The sequence below is a fragment of the Phocoena sinus genome, chromosome 3 (assembly GCF_008692025.1).
Source record: "Phocoena sinus isolate mPhoSin1 chromosome 3, mPhoSin1.pri, whole genome shotgun sequence".
Lineage (NCBI taxonomy): Eukaryota > Metazoa > Chordata > Mammalia > Artiodactyla > Phocoenidae > Phocoena > Phocoena sinus.
The window spans coordinates 70986457-71008539 of NC_045765.1; the positions used below are offsets into that span (position 1 = coordinate 70986457).

General features: G+C 41.9%; 1 protein-coding gene across 2 annotated transcripts in view; it reads right to left on the minus strand.

The window, feature by feature from the left end:
- The window catches only part of SNX24 (sorting nexin 24), a 181366-nt gene that overhangs the window by 54346 nt on the left and 104937 nt on the right, over nt 1-22083 (minus strand). For both annotated transcript variants that reach the window (XM_032629033.1, XM_032629034.1), the window contains one exon: nt 15215-15319. In XM_032629033.1, coding sequence (XP_032484924.1) covers nt 15215-15319 — 105 coding nt within the window. The remainder of the gene's footprint in view (nt 1-15214; nt 15320-22083) is intronic.

Sequence of the window (22083 nt, forward strand, 5' to 3'; positions counted from 1 at the left end):
TTTCCACTAAGATCAGGAACAAGACAATGATGTCCACTCTCGTCAGTCTTTTTCAACATAGTTTTGGAAGTCCTAGCCATGGCAATCAGAGATGAAAAAGAAATAAAAGGAATACAAATTGGAAAAGAAGAAGTAAAACTGTCACTGTTTACAGATGACATGATACTATACATAGAAAATCCTAAAGATGCTACCATGAAACTACTAGAACTAATCAATCAATGAATTTGGTAAGGTTGCAGGATACAAAATTAACGCATAGAATTCTGTGGCATTCCTATACACTAACAACGAAAATTCAGAAAGAGAAATTAAGGAACCAATCCCATTTACCATCGCAACAAAAATAATAAAATACTAGGAATAAACCTACCTAAGGAGGCGAAAGACTTGTACTCAGGAAACTATAAAACACTGATGAAAGAAATCAAAGATGACATAAACAGATGGTGAAATATACCATGTTCTTGGATTGGAAGAATCAATATTGTGAAACTGATTATACTACCCAAAGCAATCTACAGATTCAATGCAATCCTTATCAAACTACCAACGGCATTCTTCACAGAATAAGAACAAAAAATTTTACAATTCGTATGGAAACACAAAAGACTCCGAAGAGCCAAAGCAATCTTGAGAAAGAAAAATGGAGCTGGAAGAATCAGGCTCCCTGACTTCAAACTATACTACAAAGCTACGGTAATCAAGACAGTATGGTACTGATAGGAAAACAGAAATACAGATCAATGGTACAGGATAGAAAGCCCAGACATAAACCCATGCACATATGGTCACCTAATTTATGACAAAGGAGGCAAGAACATATGATGGAGAAAACACAGCCTCTTCAATAAGTGGTGCTGGGAAAACTGGACAGCTACATATAAAAGAATGACATTAGTACACTACCTAACAGCATACATAAAAATAAACTCCAAGTGGATTAAAGACCTAAATGTAAGACCAGACACTATAAAACACTTAGAGGAAATGATAGGAAAATACTCTTTGACATAAACCACAGCAAGATCTTTTTTGACCCACCTCTTACGAGTAATGAAAATAAAAACAAAAATAAACAAACAGGACCTAATGAAACTTAAAAGCTTTTGCACAGCAAAGGAAACCATAAGCAAGATGAAAAGACAACCCTCAGCATGGGCAAAAATATTTGCAAATGAAATAACGGACAAAGGATTAATCTCCAAAATACATAAACAGCTCATGGAGCTCAATATCAAAAAAACAAACAGCCCAATTAAAAAATGGGCGGAAGACCTAAATAGACATTTCACCAAAGAAGACATACAGATGGCCAAGAGGCATATGAAAAAATGCTCAACATCACTCATTATTAGAGAAATGCAAGCCAAAACTACAATGGGGTATTATTACCTCACACTTATCAGAATGGCCATCATCAAAAAATCTAGAAACAATAAATTGTGGAAAGGGTGCAGTGAAAAGGGAATCCTCCTGCACTGTTGGTGGGAATGTAAATTGATACAACCACTGTGGATAACAGTATGGAGGTTCCTTAAAAACTAAAAATAGAACTACCATATGACCCAGCAATTCCACTACTGGGCATATACCTTGAGAAAACTGCAATTCAAAAAGACACACGCACCACAAAGTTCACTGCAGCACTATTTACAATAGCCAGGACATGGAAGCAACCTAAATGTCCATCGACAGATAAATGGATAATGAAGATGTGGCACATATATACAATGGAATGTTACTCAGCCATAAAAATAAACGAAATTGAGTAATTTGTAATGAGGTGGATGGACCTAGAGACTGTCATACAGAATGAAGTAAGTCAGAAAGAGAAAAACAAACACCATATGCTAACGCATATATATGGAATCTTAAAAAAAAAAGTGGTACTGATGAACCTAGTGGCAGGCCAGGAATAAAGACATAGATATAGAGAATGGGCTTGAGGACACAGGGAGGGGGAAGGGTAAGCTGGGACGAAGTGAGAGAGTGGCATGGACATATATACACTACCAAATGTAAAATAGACAGCTAGTGGGAAGCAGCAGCATAGCACAGGGAGATCAGCTCGGTGCTTTATGACCAGCTAGAAGGGTGGGATAGGGAGGGTGGGAGGGAGGCTTAAGAGGGAGGGAATGTGGGGATGTATGTATGCATATGGCTGATCCACTTTGTTGTACAACAGAAACTAACACAGTAATGCAAAGCAATTATACTCCAATAAAGATCTATTAAAAACAAAACCAAAACATGGATGTTTGAACTAAGCCCAACTATATCAGTTATCATAAAAACATGTGGCAATTTTTAATATACCTTTCTTCTTATAGATTAAGCAGCCAAGTTACGATGTAAGAGATTTGCTTTAAAAACTTCATCTGGGGGGGACCTTGAAGATGGCGGAAGAGTAAGACGCGGAGATCGCCTTCCTCCCCACGGATACACCAGAAATACATCCACACGTGGAACAACTCCTACAGAACTCCTACTGAAGGCTGGCAGAAGACCTCAGACCTCCCAAAAGGCAAGAAACTCCCCACGTAACTGGGTAGGGCAAAAGAAAAAACAGAGACAAAAGAATAAGGACGGCACCTGCACCAGTGGGAGGGAGCTGTGAAGGAGGAAAAGTTTCCACACACTAGGAAGCCCCTCCGCGGGCGGAGACTGCGGGAGGCAGAGGGGGGAGTTTCGGGACCGCGGAGTAGTGCACAGCGACGGGTGCGGAGGGCAAAGCGGGGAGATTCCTGCACAGACGATCGGTGCTGACCGGCACTCACCAGCCCGAGTGGCTTGTCTGCTCACCCGCCGGGGCGGGCGGGGCTGCGAGCTGAGGCTCGGGTTTTGGTTTTGGACGGAGCTCAGGGAGAGGACTGGGGTTGGCGGCTTGAACATAGCCTGAAGGGGTTAGTGCACCACGACTAGCCGGGAGGGAGTTCGGGGAAAAGCCTGCACCGGCCGAAGAGGCAAGAGACTTTTTCTTCCCTCTTTGTTTCCTGGTGCGCGAGGAGAGGGGTTTAAGAGCGCTGCTTAAAGGAACTCCAGAGACGGGCGCGAGCCGCGGCTAAAAGCGCGAACCCCAGAGACGGGCGCGAGCCGCGGCTGAAGGCGCGAGCCCCCGAGACGGGCGCGAGCCGCGGCTGAAAGCGCAAACCCCAGAGACGGGCGCGAGCCGCGGCTACAACCGCGGACCCCAGAGACGGGCGGGAGACGCTAAGGCTGCTGCTGCCTGCCACCAAGGGGCCTGTGTGCGAGCACAGGTCACTCTCCACACCCCTCTTCCGCGGAGCCTGTGCAGCCCGCCACTGCCAGGTTCCCGGGATCCAGGGACAACTTCCCCGGGACAGCGCACGGCGGGCCTCAGGCTGGTGCAACGTCACGCCGGCCTCTGCCGCAACGTCACGCTGCCTCTGCCGCCGCAGGCCGGCCCCGCACGCAGTGCCCCTCCTTCCCCCATCCCCCAACCCCCGGCCTGAGTGAGCCGGAGGCCCCGAATCAGCGGCTCCTTTAACCCCGTCCTGTCTGAGCGAAAAAACAGACGCCCTCCAGCGACCTACACGCAAGAGGCAGGGCCAAATCCAAAGCTGAGCTCCTGTGAGCTGTGAGAACAAAGAAGAGAAAGGGAAATCTCTCCCAGCAGCCACAGAAGCAGCGGATTAAAGCTCCACAATCAACTTGATATACCCTGCATCTGTGGAATACCTGAATAGACAAGGAATGATCCCAAATTGAAGAGGTGGAATTTAGGAGCGAGATCTATGATTTTTTTCCCTTTTCCTCTTTTTGTGAATGTGTACGTGTATGCTTCTGTGTGACATCTAGTCTGTATACTCTAGCTTCCACCATTTGTCCTAGGGCTCTATCCGTCCATGACTTTTTTTTAAAAATTCTTTTTCTTAATAATTAAGTTTAATTGTAATAACTTTATTATACTTTACCTTCGTTCTTTCTTTCTTTCCTTCCTTCCCTCCCTCCTTTAGACAACGAATCACCCCAAATTGAGGAGGTGGTCTCAGGGAGCAGGATTTATGATTTTTCCCCCTTTACCTCTTTTTGTGAAGGTGTATGTGTATGCTTCTGTGTAAGATTTTCTCTGTATAGCTTTGCTTCCAACATTTGTCCTAAGGTTCTATCCGTCCCTTTTTTTTTTTCTAAATATTTTTTAATTCAATAACTATATTATACTTTATTTTATTTTTACTGTATCATCTTTCTTTCTGTCTTTTTTTCCTTCTTTCCCTCCTTCCTTCCTTCCTCCCTCCCTCCCTCCCTCCCTCCTTTCTTTCCTTCTTTGCTTCTTTCTTCCTTCCTTCCTTTCCTCCTTTCCCTCTTTCTTTACTCATACTTCTACTAATTCTCCCTACTTTTTCTCCCTTTTATTCTGAGCTGTGTGGATGAAAGGCTCTTGGTGCTCCAGCCAGGAGTCAGGGCTCTGCCTCTGAGGTAGGAGAGCCAACTTCAGGACACTGGTCAACAAGAGACCTCCCAGCTCCACATAATATTAAACGGTGGAAATCTCCCAGAGACCTCCATCTTAACACCAGCACCCAGCTTCACTCAACGACCAGCAAGCCACAGTGCTGGACAACCTATGCCAAACAACTAGCAAAACAGGAACACAACCCCACCCATTAGCAGAGAGGCTGCCTAAAATCATAATAAGGCCACAGACACCCCAAAACACACCACCAGACGTGAACCTGCCCACTAGAGAGACAAGATCCAGCCTCATCCAGCACAACACAGGCACTAGTCCCCTCCACCAGGAAGCCTACACAACCCACTGAAACAACCTTAGCCACTGGAGACAGACATCAAAAACAACGGGAACTACGAACCTGCAGCCTGCAAAAAGGAGACCCCAAACACAGTAAGATAAGCAAAATGAGAAGACAGAAAAACACACAGCAGATGAAGGAGCAAGATAAAAACCCACCAGACCTAACAAATGAAGAGGAAATAGGCAATCTACCTGAAAAAGAATTCAGAATAATGATAGTAAGGATGATCCGAAATCTTGGAAGTAGAATGGACAAAATGCAAGAAACAGTTAACAAGGACCTACAAGAACTAAAGATGAAACAAGCAACGATGAACAATGCAATAAATGAAATTAAAATCACTCTAGATAGGATCAATAGCAGAATAACTGAGGCAGAAGAACGGATAAGTGACCTGGAAGATAAAGTAGTGGAAATAACTACTGCAGAGCAGAATAAAGAAAAAAGAATGAAAAGAACTGAGGACAGTCTCAGAGACCTCTGGGACAACATGAAACGCACCAACATTCGAATTATAGGGGTTCCAGAAGAAGAAGAAAGAAAGAAAGGGACTGAGAAAATATTTGAAGAGATTATAGTTGAAAACTTCCCTAATATGGGAAAGGAAATAGTTAATCAAGTCCAGGAAGCACAGAGGGTCCCATACAGGATAAATACAAGGAGAAACACGCCAAGACACATATTAATCAAACTGTCAAAAATTAAATACAAAGAAAGCATATTAAAAGCAGCAAGGGAAAAACAACAAATAACACACAAGGGAATCCCCATAAGGTTAACAGCTGATCTCTCAGCAGAAACCCTACAAGCCAGAAGGGAGTGGCAGGACATACTGAAAGTGATGAAGGAGAATAGCCTGAAACCAAGACTACTCTACCCAGCAAGGATCTCATTCACATTTGATGGAGAAATTAAAACCTTTACAGACAAGCAAAAGCTGAGAGAGTTCAGCACCACCAAACCAGCTTTACAACAAATGCTAAAGGAACTTCTCTAGACACGAAACACAAGAGTAGGAAATGACCTATAGTAGCGAACCCAAAACAATATATAAAATGGAAATAGGAACATACATATCAATAATTACCTTAAATGTAAATGGACTAAATGCTCCCACCAAAAGACACAGATTGGCTGAATGGATACAAAAACAAGACCCTTATATATGCTGTCTACAAGAGACCCACTTCAGACCTAGAGACACATACAGACTGAAAGTAAGGGGATGGAAAAAGATATTCCATGCAAATGGAAACCAAAAGAAAGCTGGAGTAGCAATTCTCATATCAGACAAAATAGACTTTAAAATAAGGACTATTAAAAGGGACAAAGAAGGACACTACATAATGATCAAGGGATCGATCCAAGAAGAAGATATAACAATTGTAAATATTTATGCACCCAACATAGGAGCACCTCAATACATAAGGCAAATACTAACAACCATAAAAGGGGAGATCAACAGTAACACATTCATAGTAGGGGACTTTAACACCCCACTTTCACCCATGGACAGATCATCCAAAATGAAAATAAATAAGGAAACACAAGCTTTAAATGATACATTAAACAAGATGGACTTAATTGATATTTATAGGACACTCCATCCAAAAACAACAGAATACACATTTTTCTCAAGTGCTCATGGAACATTCTCCAGGATAGATCATATCTTGGGTCACAAATCAAGCCTTGGTAAATGTAAGAAAACTGAAATTGTATCAAGTATCTTTTCCGACCACAACGCCATGAGACTAGATATCAATTACAGGAAAAGATCTGTAAAAAATACAAACACATGGAGGCTAAACAATACACTACTTAATAATGAAGTGATCACTGAAGAAATCAAAGAGGAAATAAAAAAATACCTAGAAACAAATGACAATGGAGACACAACGACCCAAAACCTATGGGATGCAGCAAAAGCAGTTCTAAGGGGGAAGTTTATAGCAATACAAGCCCACCTTAAGAAGCAGGAAACATCTCGAATAAACAACCTAACCTTGCACCTCAAGCAATTAGAGAAAGAAGAACAAAAAAACCCCAAAGCTAGCAGAAGGAAAGAAATCATAAAAATCAGATCAGAAATAAATGAAAAAGAAATGAAGGAAACAATAGCAAAGATCAATAAAACTAAAAGCTGGTTCTTTGAGAAGATAAACAAAATAGATAAACCACTAGCCAGACTCATCAAGAAAAAAAGGGAGAAGACTCAAATCAATAGAATTAGAAATGAAAAAGGAGAAGTAACAACTGACACTGCAGAAATAAAAAAAATCATGAGAGATTACTACAAGCAACTCTATGCCAATAAAATGGACAATCTGGAAGAAATGGACAAATTCTTAGAAATGCACAACCTGCCAAGACTGAATCAGGAAGAAATAGAAAATATGAACAGACCAATCACAAGCACTGAAATTGAAACTGTGATTAAAAACCTTCCAACAAACAAAAGCCCAGGACCAGATGGCTTCACAGGTGAATTCTATCAAACGTTTAGAGAAGAGCTAACACCTATCCTTCTCAAACTCTTCCAAAATATAGCAGAGGGAGGAACACTCCCAAATTCCTTCTACGAAGCCACCATCACCTTGATACCAAAACCAGACAAGGATGTCACAAAGAAAGAAAACTACAGGCCAATATCACTGATGAACATAGATGCAAAAATCCTCAACAAAATACTAGCAAACAGAATCCAACAGCACATTAAAAGGATCATACACCATGATCAAGTGGGGTTTATTCCAGGAATGCAAGGATTCTTCAGTATACGCAAATCTATCAATGTGATAAACCATATTAACAAATTGAAGGAGAAAAACCATATGATCATCTCAATAGATGCAGAGAAAGCTTTCGACAAAATTCAACACCCATTTATGATAAAAACCCTCCAGAAAGTAGGTATAGAGGGAACTTTCCTAAACATAATAAAAGCCATATATGACAAGCCCACAGCAAACATCATCCTCAATGGTGAAAAACTGAAAGCATTTCCACTAAGATCAGGAACAAGACAAGGTTGCCCACTCTCACCACTCTTATTCAACATAGTTTTGGAAGTTTTAGCCACAGCAATCAGAGAAGAAAAGGAAATAAAAGGAATCCAAATCGGAAAAGAAGAAGTAAAGCTGTCACTGTTTGCAGATGACATGATGCTATACATAGAGAATCCTAAAGATGCTACCAGAAAACTACTAGAGCTAATCAATGAATTTGGTAAAGTAGCAGGATACAAAATTAATGCACAGAAATCTCTGGCATTCCTATATACTAATGATGAAAAATCTGAAAGTGAAATCAAGAAAACACTCCCATTTACCATTGCAACAAAAAGAATAAAATATCTAGGAATAAACCTACCTAAGGATACGAAAGACCTGTATGCAGAAAATTATAAGACACTGATGAAAGAAATTAAAGATGATACAAATAGATGGAGAGATATACCATGTTCTTGGATGGGAAGAATCAACATTGTGAAAATGACTCTACTACCCAAAGCAATCTACAGATTCAATGCAATCCCTATCAAACTACCACTGGCATTTTTCACAGAACTAGAACAAAAAATTTCGCAATTTGTATGGAAACACAAAAGACCCCGAATAGCCAAAGCAATCTTTAGAACGAAAAAAGGAGCTGGAGGAATCAGGCTCCCTGACTTCAGACTATATTACAAAGCAACAGTAATCAAGACAGTATGGTACTGGCACAAAAACAGAAAGATAGATCAGTGGAACAGGATAGAAAGCCCAGAGATAAACCCACGCACATATGGACACCTTATCTTTGATAAAGGAGGCAGGAATGTACAGTGGAGAAAGGACAGCCTCTTCAATAAATGGTGCTGGGAAAACTGGACAGGTATATGTAAAAGTATGAGATTAGATCACTCCCTAACACCATACACAAAAATAAGCTCAAAATGGATTAAAGACCTAAATGTAAGGCCAGAAACTATCAAACTCTTAGAAGAAAACATAGGAAGAACACTCTATGACATAAATCACAGCAAGATCCTTTCTGACCCACCTCCTAGAGTAATGGAAATAAAAACAAAAATAAACAAATGGGACCTAATGAAACTTCAAAGCTTTTGCACAGCAAAGGAAACCATAACCAAGACCAAAAGACAACCCTCAGAATGGGAGAAAACATTTGCAAATGAAGCAACTGACAAAGGATTAATCTCCAAAATTTACAAGCAGCTCATGCAGCTCAATAACAAAAAAACAAACAACCCCATCCAAAACTGGGCAGAAGACCTAAATAGACATTTCTCCAAAGAAGATATACAGACTGCCAACAAACACATGAAAGAATGCTCAACATCATTAATCATTAGAGAAATGCAAATCAAAACTACAATGAGATATCATCTCACACCAGTCAGAATGGCCATCATCAAAAAATCTAGAAACAATAAATGCTGGAGAGGGTGTGGAGAAAAGGGGACACTCTTGCACTGCTGGTGGGAATGTGAATTGGTTCAGCCACTGTGGAGAACAGTATGGAGGTTCCTTAAAAAACTACAAATAGAATTACCATATGACCCAGCAATCCCACTACTTGGAATATACCCTGAGAAAACCAAAATTCAAAGAGAGTCATGTACCAAAATGTTCATTGCAGCTCTATTTACAATAGCCAGGACATGGAAACAACCTAAGCGCCCATCATCGGATGAATGGATAAAGAAGATGTGGCACATATACACAATGGAATATTACTCAGCCTTAAAAAGAAATGAAATTGAGCTATTTGTAATGAGATGGATAGACCTAGAATCTGTCATACAGAGTGAAGTAAGTCAGAAAGAAAAAGACAAATACCGTATGCTAACACATATATATGGAATTTAAGGGAAAAAAATGTCATGAAGAACCTAGGGGTAAGATAGGAATAAAGACGCAGACCTACTGGAGAACGGACTTAAGGATATGGGGAGGGGGAAGGGTGAGTTTTGACAGGGCGAGAGAGAGTCATGGACATATACACACTAACAAACGTAGTAAGGTAGATAGCTGGGGGGAAGCAGCCGCAAGGCACAGGGATATTAGCTCGGTGCTTTGTGACAGCCTGGAAGGGTGGGATGGGGAGAGTGGGAGGGAGGGAGACGCAAGAGTGAAGACATATGGGAACATATGTATATGTATAGCTGATTCACTTTGTTGTAAAGCAGAAACTAACACACCATTGTAAAGCAATTATACCCCAATAAAGATGTTTAAAAAAAAAAAAAAAAAAAAAAAAACTTCATCTGATTTTATACAGTTCATTGTACTCAAGAATTCAAGAATACACATATTGCAAGCACACATGGTCCATTTTAACAGATGCTTCATGCACTACTGGAGAAGTTAAAAATACAATACTGTTTAATCCAGTGCAGACTTCTGACCAAACGGAACATTATACTGCATAGCATAATTTAAATAACGAACGAGGGGCAGGCTAGTCAGGTCAATAGGGTCTTCTGAAGACAGCACTCTGCATCTACTGTCTAACAAAACAGCTTAACCCCAGCTGTGGCAATGTTTTCTTTGAATGAACCTTTTTTTAGGGATTAATATTAGCTTCGATTATCTTTAGTCATGAGTTGCTATGAGCTATTTCTGTTCAGCTCCCAAAACTCACTGTACATTTAATTATTTTTCACTCCTTTATGAAAAGGATGAAAACATAACTGTTTTTCCTAAGTTAGTGACATAAGATGTGGGTCTCTTTCTCAGAAAGATAAATTTCACATTATTTCAACAAAGAGCACAAGCGATGTACACAAAATTTCCGTGAAAAATCTTTGTCTAAAAATTATAAGAGCTTGCCATTTAAAGCTACTACTGAAGAATGGCAAGGGACCTGACCATTAAGCCAGCCTCAAATAAATAAATGAAGCCACAGCTAAACCTCAACCTTGCTGACCATTTGTTTTTTCTTTCTGTAAGATTGTGGGCTTCTTCTCTGATGTACTGAAATGTTGCCAGGTTATGTCTGGCCTCAGAGGGTTTCTTCATTCGTTGTGCTCTGTCCTTGTGGAACCTTGTCTGTGTAAAGTCCCATATCCTCCAGTTTGGGGAAATTTTCAAGTGTTTTTTCTTTTGATTATTCTCTTCCCTACTTTTGTATTTTCCCCTCTTCTTTCTCTCTGGGCCTCCAGAATGAAAGAGGACATTAGACTTGAATTGGTCCTCTGTGTCTCTTGTCTTCAACTTTTGTCTCCGTACTCTATGGAACAGTTTCCCAACTAGAGAGAGCAACTCCCGAATGTTTTCAACTGGAGAAAACAACTAATTCTAAGAATTCTCATGTGCTCTCCGATTGTTCCTTTTACATAGTATCCTAGTGTCATCTTTTGGATGTAATACCTTTGAGAAGCTCTCTAGATATGTTAAATCAATTTGTAAGATATATGTTGTGTTCTGAATTATCTCCTTCCTGAAGAGTCAGTGCTTTCATTCATCTTGGCCTTTTTCTTCAATGCCTGGTGATTCCTGGTTATCAGATCTCACTGCAGAAAGCAGCTTCGGTGGGTTTCCTCTGCTAGTAGGTCAGTAGGAGTGCTCGTCACAGGCTTCCTTCTGAGTGTGGGAAAGACATGGTGGGCTTTTCCTTGAGGTAAGGGGATGGGGAGGGGGTTGTCAACTTGGGGGCCCTAATATCCACATCAGAAGCTTTAGCTTTCCTCAGCCATTCTGTTTAGTGTTTTGTTGTATTGTTTTATTTTCAAGAAAATAGTCTTACAAATTTTTTGGCGTGGTCATAAACATCAGTATGTATTCTGTACAGAATAAGTGGCCTGAGCACCCATCCCATGTGTACACCTTGAATGACCCAAGTGTGTTCAGTTTCACTGCTCACCTCAGCCTCGGCCTCACCTGCCAGCTCTAGGTCCAGAAGCTCCATCTCCAGCACAGCTGTGGGCGGGCCATCTCCCACACCCACCGTAGCTCTCATGGCTGAGCTTGGGCCCTGCTTTTTGCATCTATTCACATGCTCCCAGAACATTCCATCTTCCAGGAAACTGTTAAAATGTTTTCTTCCTTTGATGAGGCCCTCTTTTCCTTGCCCATCCACCACCTTACTGTTGGGGTTTATTCCTTTTTAAATGTTTTCTTTTTAAATGACTTCTTTTTTTAAATAAATTTACTTATTTTATTTATTTTTGGCTGTGTCGGGTCTTTGTTGCTGTGCACGAGCTTTCTCTAGCTGTGGTGTGCAGAGGCTACTCTTCGTTGCAGCACGCAGGCTCCTCACTGTGGTGGCTTCTCTTGTTGTGGAGCAGGGGTTCTAGGCACGCAGGCTTCAGTAGTTGTGACTCATGGGCTTAGTTGCTCCGCAGCATGTGGGATCCTCCCGGACCAGAGCTCAAACCCATGTCCCCTGCATTGGCTGGTGGATTCTTAACCACTGCACCACCAGGGAAGTCCCTCCTTTTTAAGTTTTTATACTTTTGTTTCAGTGGGGTCTCAGGAAAGGTGCAAAGTCACTTCAAACCAGGAGATAAAACTATTATATAAACCATGTCTGATGGCCAAATCAGTTTGGGAAAACCAAATTAATTTATTCTTAAGATTTTTGTTTCTATGCAGATGACTTAACACAGAAAACAGATGTATACTCACAATTTTCAAATATTCAAATCAAAGATTTAAAAAAAAATCTATTGATCAAGGAAGTTGGGGATAGCCAATTAAATTGTGATGTTTTATGATTATATTTTCCTTTACTTTTATTATTATATCCTTAAGAAAAACTCTACCTCAAGGCTGAAAGTTTTCTCCTGATTTAAAAAATCTACAGTGCATAACAAAAAGAGCCTATACTGGGAGTTAAGAAACTAAAATTCCAGTCCCATCTCTTTAACTAATATACTTAGGAAGTGAGGCAAATTTCTTAATTCCACTGGACTTGTTTCTCCAACTCTAAAATAAAAGAGCGGTGTGGGCTAACTTAGGAAATGTGTGTTGAATCCATCCATGGTCTAGAGGGTACTAGTTGCTTCTTGAACAAAAGGAAGAGTTTTCTCTGGCCCTTCCAAGAGCTAATTGGCCTGTTTTATGGGTGGTAAACTGTGACCAGAGGGATGATCATGAACTTAATTGAAGGGCAGGAGACAAGCTGGACTAGATACGGTCTAAGTTCCCTGTGAGCTGAAGATGCTATGGCTTGAGGGTATTAATACTTTCTTAGGTTTACGGGCCTGAACAGGGCCATCCTTTGTACCTCAAGCCGAGATGGATTCGCTGCATGATAGTGCCTGCTGAGAAGTGCTAGTGGCACTTAAACTCAGGGGTTCAGACTGGTGCTGAGGGTGAGTGGGATTCTAACTGGAGTTACAAAGGCGAGTAGAAGGAACAGTGATAACTGTCTTACTTCCAAAGAGACTTAAACACCAAACGCTATCAAGAAATGACACCTAAGCCAGGGTTTTCATTTCACTGGCGGTCGATCAAGCATCCACACTCATCTTTGTAACTTCCATTTGGCTCCCAGGGCATGCAAATAGAAACAGGGGGAAGAGGGGGAAGACGGAGAAGAGAAAAAGTGCCCTTGAACTCCTTCAGGACTTAACTGACAACAAACTGAATATTAAACGCACAAGAGCAAACAAGCCCTCTCAGTCCTTCAACCACATCTTTCAAGCTCTGTTTCTGAGAATAGAAAATTCTAAGCTTAATTTGAGTGTCACTGTAAACTCCTCTCTGTGCCAGATGATCTTAACCACATATTTATATCCAAAGTACAAACAACTTAAAATGTTTACACTGAGTAGTAATGGGAGTCATGTGTCAAATACAATGGTAGGAAAAAGAGCAAAGCTTTCTTCAGAACTAAAGCTTGAAGATATACAATATCTGTGGAAAATGTGGCTTACAAATTAGAATGCATTGTTTACCTATTCCATTTAATTATAGAGAACGTGCATTTTTACCCTTTGCATACAACATCTAATGTCTCGTTTTTTGGTTTGGTTTTGCTCTGCAGTGCAGCCCGAGGCTCTGGAAGTCTCATAGTTCCATATACAGAGTCTCAAGGCACATGGCCACACAGTTTCCTGTCATTTGTGGCCTCCACTTCCTTTAATCTCTCACTGCCAGGGAGAGGCAGTGAAGGATCCATCCACCACGTCCCAAAGCAGAAGAACAAAGGCAGTGAAGAGAGCCCTCCTCTGTGGTTCAGAGGGCCTCCACGTGTCAGCTTTCCTATTTGAATACTGTAAAGACCAAGAAAACTGCAGGAGACCAGGGATGGACTCTTGGCATCTTTCTACTGGGACAGAGTCCTGTGAACTGATCGCTTAGTACAAGCCTGTGGTGACACCTTCTCCTCAGCTTCTAGTTACTAGTCATTCAGGCAAAACCAACCAGAAAAGCTCTGTAGAGGACATAGCATATGGCTTCACACAGTCCACAGCTGCCCGCCCAAATAAAATCCACCAAGGGTTAATGCTTAAGGGGGTGATGAAGATAGCAATGGATGAACACAGTCATGGCTGCCGACTTCTTTGATGCAACATGTCTTGGATAGATCATCGCGGTAAACTCAGAACTCCGAGGTGATGTCCAGCTCCTCATTCTTTGAGAGCCAAGGTTCCCCACCCCTTCCCTCCTGGCCATGCTCACCTCAGGCAGTCTCATGCGTCTGCCCCTCAATTGGACTCATGTGTCCTGGTGAACACAAGGCTCCCACAGCCCCCCAACCCTTCTCTCAGCACTTGCCTCACGCAGTACTCTTTGGATTAATGATGACTACACTGAATATTCACCTGAGGCCACTAGCCCTTTGTTTTAAAACTCAGAGAAGCTGACACCACCTCACGCTTTCCTTTTGCTTTTTCTGTCACTTGGCAGACAGACTGCTTTGTCTTATCTTACTTTAGGTAGTTCTGTTTGCTCCTCTTAGCTACAGTAAAAAGCATCCTCTGCATTCTTTTAAAAACATACATTTTAATTTTCAAAGAAGTTGGTACTTGAACAGAAGTAATTTTTATATACTCATTCTCAATTTGATTCCATAGGTGTACTAGCCAGGCCCACTGAAAATGCAGTTTCTCTCATTATCTCCCCAACACCCAACACCTAAAGGCTGGGAATGCTATGAAGAAGCAGCAAATCTTGGAGGGGAAAACAAACAGAAAGTAATTTGTAGGGCTGAACAAAAACACGGACAGACCCCTCTGCATCGGTTTTTACTTTTATACTAATTTTTCACTTCCCGAATCCATATAACCAATTTTAAATAGAACTTAACTAAAGCTAAAAGAACCAACCAACAACATACTTATAATTTTAAACTTTCTTTTCACTCAGAATGTTTGGTTGCTTGATATATTCTGTATCTTACCCATAAGTTCTGAGAAAAAAATATTGAGATATATGACTCTTTAAGCTACATTAATTGAGGATCTAAACACATCTTACCTGTAAATACGTTTCCAAACCTTGTCGTCGTTGTTCCAAGACTTTTGGGACCCAGTTCCGAACATGTTTGGAAGGGATTTCTGGAGTTTTAATACATTTCTTAAGCTATAAAGACAGAGAAAAACATAGAAAATGTGTTTTAATTATAATGACATTATTTAAGGGAAAAGCCAATAAAAGGAAGTGAACCACTGCTATCTCCAATAAAAATATAGAGGAAAATATATATACACTGAAATTTCATCAAAAATTCTTTCTTTAGCTGTCCTAAATGTTCAGGTTTCAGGACAAGAGTTCTGTGTTTTAGTAGTTGTTGTTATTGTTATACAACATCTGGCATTTCAGATGGGAATTATTTTTCCTGAAGAATTAAGAGTTCAGTAAATGAACTATAAAGGAAGTATAGAAGTTTATAATTTCCAAAAACAATTAATACAACAAAATTTTAGTTGGAAGAAGTACTTTTCTTTTTATAAATTTATTTATTTTTGGCTGCATTGGGTCTTTTGTTGCTGGGCTTGGGCTTTCTCTTGTTGCAGCGAGTGGGGGCTCCTCTCCTTTGTGGTGCCTGGGCTTCTCATTGCAATGGCTTCCCTTGTTGCAGAGCACAGGCTCTAGGTGTGCAGGCTTCAGTAGTTGTGGCACGCAGGCTGTAGAGTGCAGGCTCAGTAGTTTTGTCACATGGGCTTAGTTGGGCATGTGGGATCTTCCCAGACCAGGGCTCGAACCCACGTCCCCTGCACTGGCAGGTGGATCCTCAACCACTGCGCCACCAGGGAAGCCTGAAGAAGTACTTTTCTGATGAAAAGTCCTTCTACATATTTTTCACAAAAAAAGGAAGACAGAATGCAATTGTTTATAACCATCATCCCTGGAAATGCCATATGAACTAGACCACATCATATGGAGAGTTTCTTAAAAGTTCTATTAAAAAAAAGTTCTATTAAAAAAAGTTCTAAAAAGAAAAGACTGATCCTTCCAAAATTCCTAAGCATTAGGTCTAAATTTTGTTCATGAAAACTGAGTGACGGTTCTCAGCTAAGCCTTTCTGGGCAGCAGTCTTAAGGGACTATATAGATAAAGGAAAATTCTATCGGACGTTGAGTTAGAGCTGCCTGTCACAGGTGCATCCTACCACATCCGCATCCTAAATATGTGAATATTACCTTACAGGGCCAAGTACTTTATATAACTGATTAAATTAAGTGTCTTACAATGGAGAGATTACCCTAGATTATCTAGGTGGGCTCAATGTAATCGTAAGGATCCTGATTTATCGGGAGGGAAGCACGAGGACCAGGGTCAGGGAGAGACTGGAAGATGCTACATGACTGGCTTAGGTGATGGAGGAAGGGTCATGACCACCGCTGACCTGTGGAAGCCAGAAAAGGGAAAGGAATGAATTGTCTCCTCTAGCCCATTGATACCTTAACTTTAGCCCAGTGAAACTCAATTTGGATTTCCGACCTTGAGAGGTATAAGATAATAAATTTCTGTTGTTTTAAGCCACTAAGTTTATGCTAACTTGTTACAGTGGCAACACAGACAAAGCTAACACACTGTCTCTAAAATGGAAAGACTTAATGCTCTGAGTAAAAAGTTGGAAAATTTAACCGAGACTGCTCCTTTACTACACATGCAAAGAAATGGCATAATGACCTCTAAGAAAACGCACACAGCTAAACCCCAGCACCTAAAACTGTAATAAAAAAAGTTCTCATACACAAGCATATCTTCATTAACCACTGTAAGCTGAAAGTTGTTGCACACTATGAAAAAGGGGTTTTTGTGCATTTCAAAGATGAGCACTTGTCTCAAGACGTTAGGCTGAGCCCATGCTTGCCTTCTCCCTCCATACCCGAAGCGCCACTAACAGAACACTGTGAAAGTATTAGCTGCAAGCCCAAATCTATCCTCCTTGTCTTCCTCACCAAACTCCTAAATTATTGGAAATAATACTGCATTCAGCTAAATTCAGCTTAAAAAGCTAAATTTCCCACACCCCCTTGCAGAGAGTGGAGGTCAAAGGTAATCAGAAATCACTGAGAAAAGTGTTCCATAAAATCTCTTTTAAAGTGGAACAGACTCAGCTAGCTGGTACCTTCTATACTACTCCCCTTTCACCCCTTCCTGCCTAGAATGCGACTATGATTGCTGAAGCTGCTGTGACCGTTTGCCACCATGAGGAAACTCTTAGGATGGAAGACAGGTGTCCAGATGAGCAAGCAGAAAAAAGGACTTGGTGCCTGCACACTGCCTGGAGCTGCCACAACACCCCAGACTGCCCGCCTCCAGACTTGCTTTCTAAGAGGAAAAAAATAGCCCCCCTGCCTCTTTTTTTAAGGTTACTGGTATTTGGACTTCCTGTTTCCTAAATTCAGTCCTGGTAGATATTAGAAAAAGAAAAAGGCCAAAGGGAATAGGCCTCAGAACAACACAGAGAACAGTGCAGGGAGGAAGGGGCAATCACCAAGCAAGAGATTAACAGCTTTTTAAACAGACGGGAAGCAGAAGCATGATCTAAAGAAAACACTGGAGCAGAGGAAGCCCCAGCCCAGACCTCCTCAGGAACGGACTACAGAGGGTCTGGACATCAATCTTCTCAGCAGCCTGAGAGGCTCTGTGCTCAGGACTGGCATAAGAGGAGGAGGGAATGGGAAGAGGGATCAGTCTATGCCCCAGCCTGTGCCAAAGACCACAGAGATGACTAGCAGCCCAGTGTCATCCCTAAGCATGCACACCCTCCCCCAGTAAAAAAGGGTCAGTGTTCCTAAAGAAACTGAATGAAGTGTTTGGGTTGAAGAAGGGTATTTGCCATTCTAGTCATTCTGGTTTTCATGGGGTCCCCAGCCTAATATCTGCCTCTCTACCCTCATTCCCTATAATGAAGCCCTTAAATTAACACACTCTACAGATACCAGACTTATGTACCCAAAGCAGAGGGACCAGTGACAACTACCCAGAATAACTGGATGGGCAATCAAAGATCACTTTCATAGGAAAGCCAGCACTATGAAAGAGAAAGGACAAGAAAACCAAATGGAACAACTAATCCCAAAGGAAACAGAGAAATCAAATAACAGAAGAGATCTTTAATATCCGCAGGGAGATTTGAGAAGATATTGCTTCTATAAAACAAGAACAGGTTTTTAAAAAACCCAAGAACAGGTTGCTATGAAAAAGAAACCATCAGAGAAGAAGAAAGAGATGACAGAAATTAACAAAACATGACAGAGAAATAAGTTAAAAGAGGTAGAATATAAAATGATGGAAGTCTCTCAAAGTGTAGAATAAACAAAATGAGAGAAAGCGTAGGTGAAAAGATAAAACACATATCGGATTAATCTAGGAGATTTAATATGAAAGTAATAAGCCTCTCATAAAGAATAGAAGACATTTTCAAAGAAAAACAATTTTTATAGGACCTAATATATGTCTTCAGATTAAGGACCTATTGAGGACCAGCATAATGTATAAAAAAGGATCCACATTTACTGACATTTATCAGTTGAGATTTCAGAATATTGAGGACAGAGAGAAGACAGAGGGAAAAACATTAGTTGGCAAACAAAGGAAGCAGAACTGTATCGGCAACTGACTTGTCACCAGCAACGATGGATGCTAGAAGATCAATGCTCCAAAGATCCAATTTGACGTGGATTTTTTTTTTTTTTTTTTTTGACGTGGATTTTTATAACCAGAATCTCATCAATTAAGTGTGAGAGAAAGTTTACCTCCCATGCCTTCTTTTACCCAAATTTGAGCATGTAATTCCAGAAAACTGAGAAATTAAACCAAGGAAGAGGAAAAATAGGATCAGGACTCATAGCTCTACCCCATCAGCATGGGGAAGGGAAACCCAAGGGCAGCTGAGCACAGCAGGCCTAGAGAACTATCAGTCTAGGTTAAAACAAAAAACTCCAGGAAGAAGGTGGATTCCATGTAGCAGAGAGTATGGAGAAGATGGATAAATTTAGGATTTGTTAAAGTACATTATTCTTTTGTCTATCAGAAAAAATAAGTTCTAGGGTAAACAAAGAGCCCCTGAAGAAGGTCATGGAACAGAAGACACCAAGCTCCTCCTATGTGTTAGGGACACTCCTGCCTTCATAGGGCTTGCATACCAGGAAATGGACAAAAAAACAATAAACATGTTAATAAAACAGGGTGAGGGCAAAGAGTAACAGACGGGGGTGTGCGCTGGGGGGCAGCTGGGGAAATGACTGTGTGAGGTGAGAATGTCTCAGGAACCACCTGAATCAGGTGGGAGCCAGGGTTAGGAGCTGGAGAAGGGCCACTGCAGCAGAGGCAGCAAGGGAAAGGGAGGGCCGAGCCTGGTGTTCCAAACTCAGCAAGGAGGAGACGGTTCAGAGAGGTGCAGCATCAGACACTGTAGGCCCTTGCAGGCCGCAGAGGGAATTTGCTTATCATTTTACATGGGAAGCAAATTGAATGTCTTAAGCAAGGGAATGATCTGATAAAATTTTTACTTTAAAGAGCTCGTGCTAGATTCTATGAACAAGATGGACTCTAAGGGGGTGGAATCAAAGCAGGGAGACCAGTCAGCAGCTCCTGTAGGAGTCCAGGCAAAAGACGACGGTGACGTGGACTATGGTCGTGGCAGTGGAGGTGGGGAGAAGCAGAGTAGGTGACAAGTGGAGGTGACAGAGTGACCCCAAGACTTTGACTGTTTCAGGTCTTTGACCTCAGCTGGCAGCGCCCTGTTTATGAAAGGTGGTAGAATGCCAGGTTTAGACTAGGTGGCAGAGAACATTATTAATCTCCCCAAATCCACCGTCCCTCTCTTCTGTAGAACAGAACTCCTAATTTTGAGCTAAGTACATGACTGCCCAGAATAAAGAACACATCTCCCAGTCTCCCTGGAAGCTATGTGTGGCCATATGACTGAATTCTGGACAAAGGCAAGTAAACAGACATGTCTGTGCAACTTTCAGGAAGTGTTCTTAAAGGGAAGGACTGTTTCCTTTCCTCCTTCCTGCCGGCTGACTTGCCCATGTAACGGCTAGACCTGGAGCAGTCACCTTCCACCATGAGATGGAAGCCTTGTGTTGAGAAGAGGGAAACCACAAGAGGAAAGCCTGGGTCCCTGAGGCCCATGAAACTGCCACACCGGCCTTAGATATTTATGTGAGAGAGAAATAAAGGTGTATCTCACTGTTAAGGTCACCATTATTTTAGTTCTAGCGTCACCTGCAGCAAAATCGAATACCACAGTGGGGATATGGCTGATACTGCAAGCTGCCTGTCCAATATTCACTCCCTTCTTCTTCTTGTAAAATAAAACAAAACAAGCAAAAAAACACCAGTGTCATTCAGAGGGCCAAAATGCTAAGCAAAAAAATATTGATTTCCCAGGTTCCTTTATAATATGACAGAGCTGTTAATGATAGGCAGTTTAAGTCCACTGGGTTGGGCTCCTGTTTTCCTGAAAAAGAGAAACTGGCTCTTCTTTCTGCCAGAAATGTGGAAACAATGCCTGGAGGGACAGCAGCTATGTTGTAACCAGAGGGTGAAAGTCACATGCTAAAGTAAAGATGGTGAAGTGGAAAGATAAAAGGAGCCTGGAACACAGATATTACAGAATCGATACATCAACTTGGACTGCCTGCTTTTAGTTTTCTTGTAATGTGAGAATTAGTTTTATTTTTTATTTTTTGCGGTTCGCGGGCCTCTCACTTGTTGTGGCCTCTCCTGTTGTGGAACACAGGCTCCGGACGCAGACTCAGCGGCCATGGCTCACGGGCCCAGCCACTCCATGGCATGTGGGATCTTCCCGGACTGGGGCGTGAACCCGTGTTCCCTGCATCAGCAGGCGGACTCTCAACCACTGCGCCACCAGGGAAGCCGCAATGTGAGAATTATTAATCTCTCACTTGTTTAAGGGACCTAGTCAAGTTTCTATTATATCCAACCAAAGATAATCCTGACACAGAGGAATCAATTGTTCCGTTTTGGTGATTTCAAGTCAGAGATGCCCAACAGGCAACCGAGTGGAGATAATTTGCAGGCAATTGTATACGAGTCTGTAAACTGGGAGTGAGAATATCTAAGTGGTATTGAGAGCCACGGAACTAGAGGCCACGACATTGGGAGTTGGGTACAGATGGAGGAAAAGGTCTGTGAGGGGCATAATCCTGAGAAGCTCTCAAGATGCTGCCTCGTGGTGCACATGCCTATAAAATTCCTTCCCTTGGGTCTGGATAGGACCTGTGAATGTGGTGAGATAGTCACTCCTTTGATTGGGTTACATTACACAACGAGACAGGCAATCCCTTGATCAGGTCCCACTTTACGAAACCCAGTCCCAGCCGACTGCTGGCTTTGAAGAAGTAGGCTGTGTGTTATGACAAAGCCACATGGCTAGGACCTGAGGGTGGCCTCGAGGAGGGGAGAACCACCTCTGGCTAACCGTCACCAAGAAAACAGTGGACCTCAGTCCTATGACTGCAAGGAACTGAATTCTACCCAAATGAGGACATGACAACGTGAAGAGGACCCCGAGCCTCAGATGAGATCACAGTCTTGGCAACACCTGACTTCAGCCCGATGAGACTCTGAGCAGAGAGGCCAGCTAACCTGTGCCCTGACTCCTGACCCGCGGGGACACTGAGGTAACACATTTGTGTGGTTAAAGCTGCTACATTCGTGGCAATCTGTTACCCTGCAGGAGAAAACGAATACAAAGTCCACGGCCTGAGACATCCAACTCTGAGGGGCAGGGAAGAGAGGCAGGGCAAACAGTGAGGAGGCGGTGAAATGGTAAGTTGAGTCAGAGAAGTGTTTCTAGAAGGGGCATGATCAGACTGTGCAGAGCGATCCTGCAAAGTCAAAGACACTGTGTAAAGAAG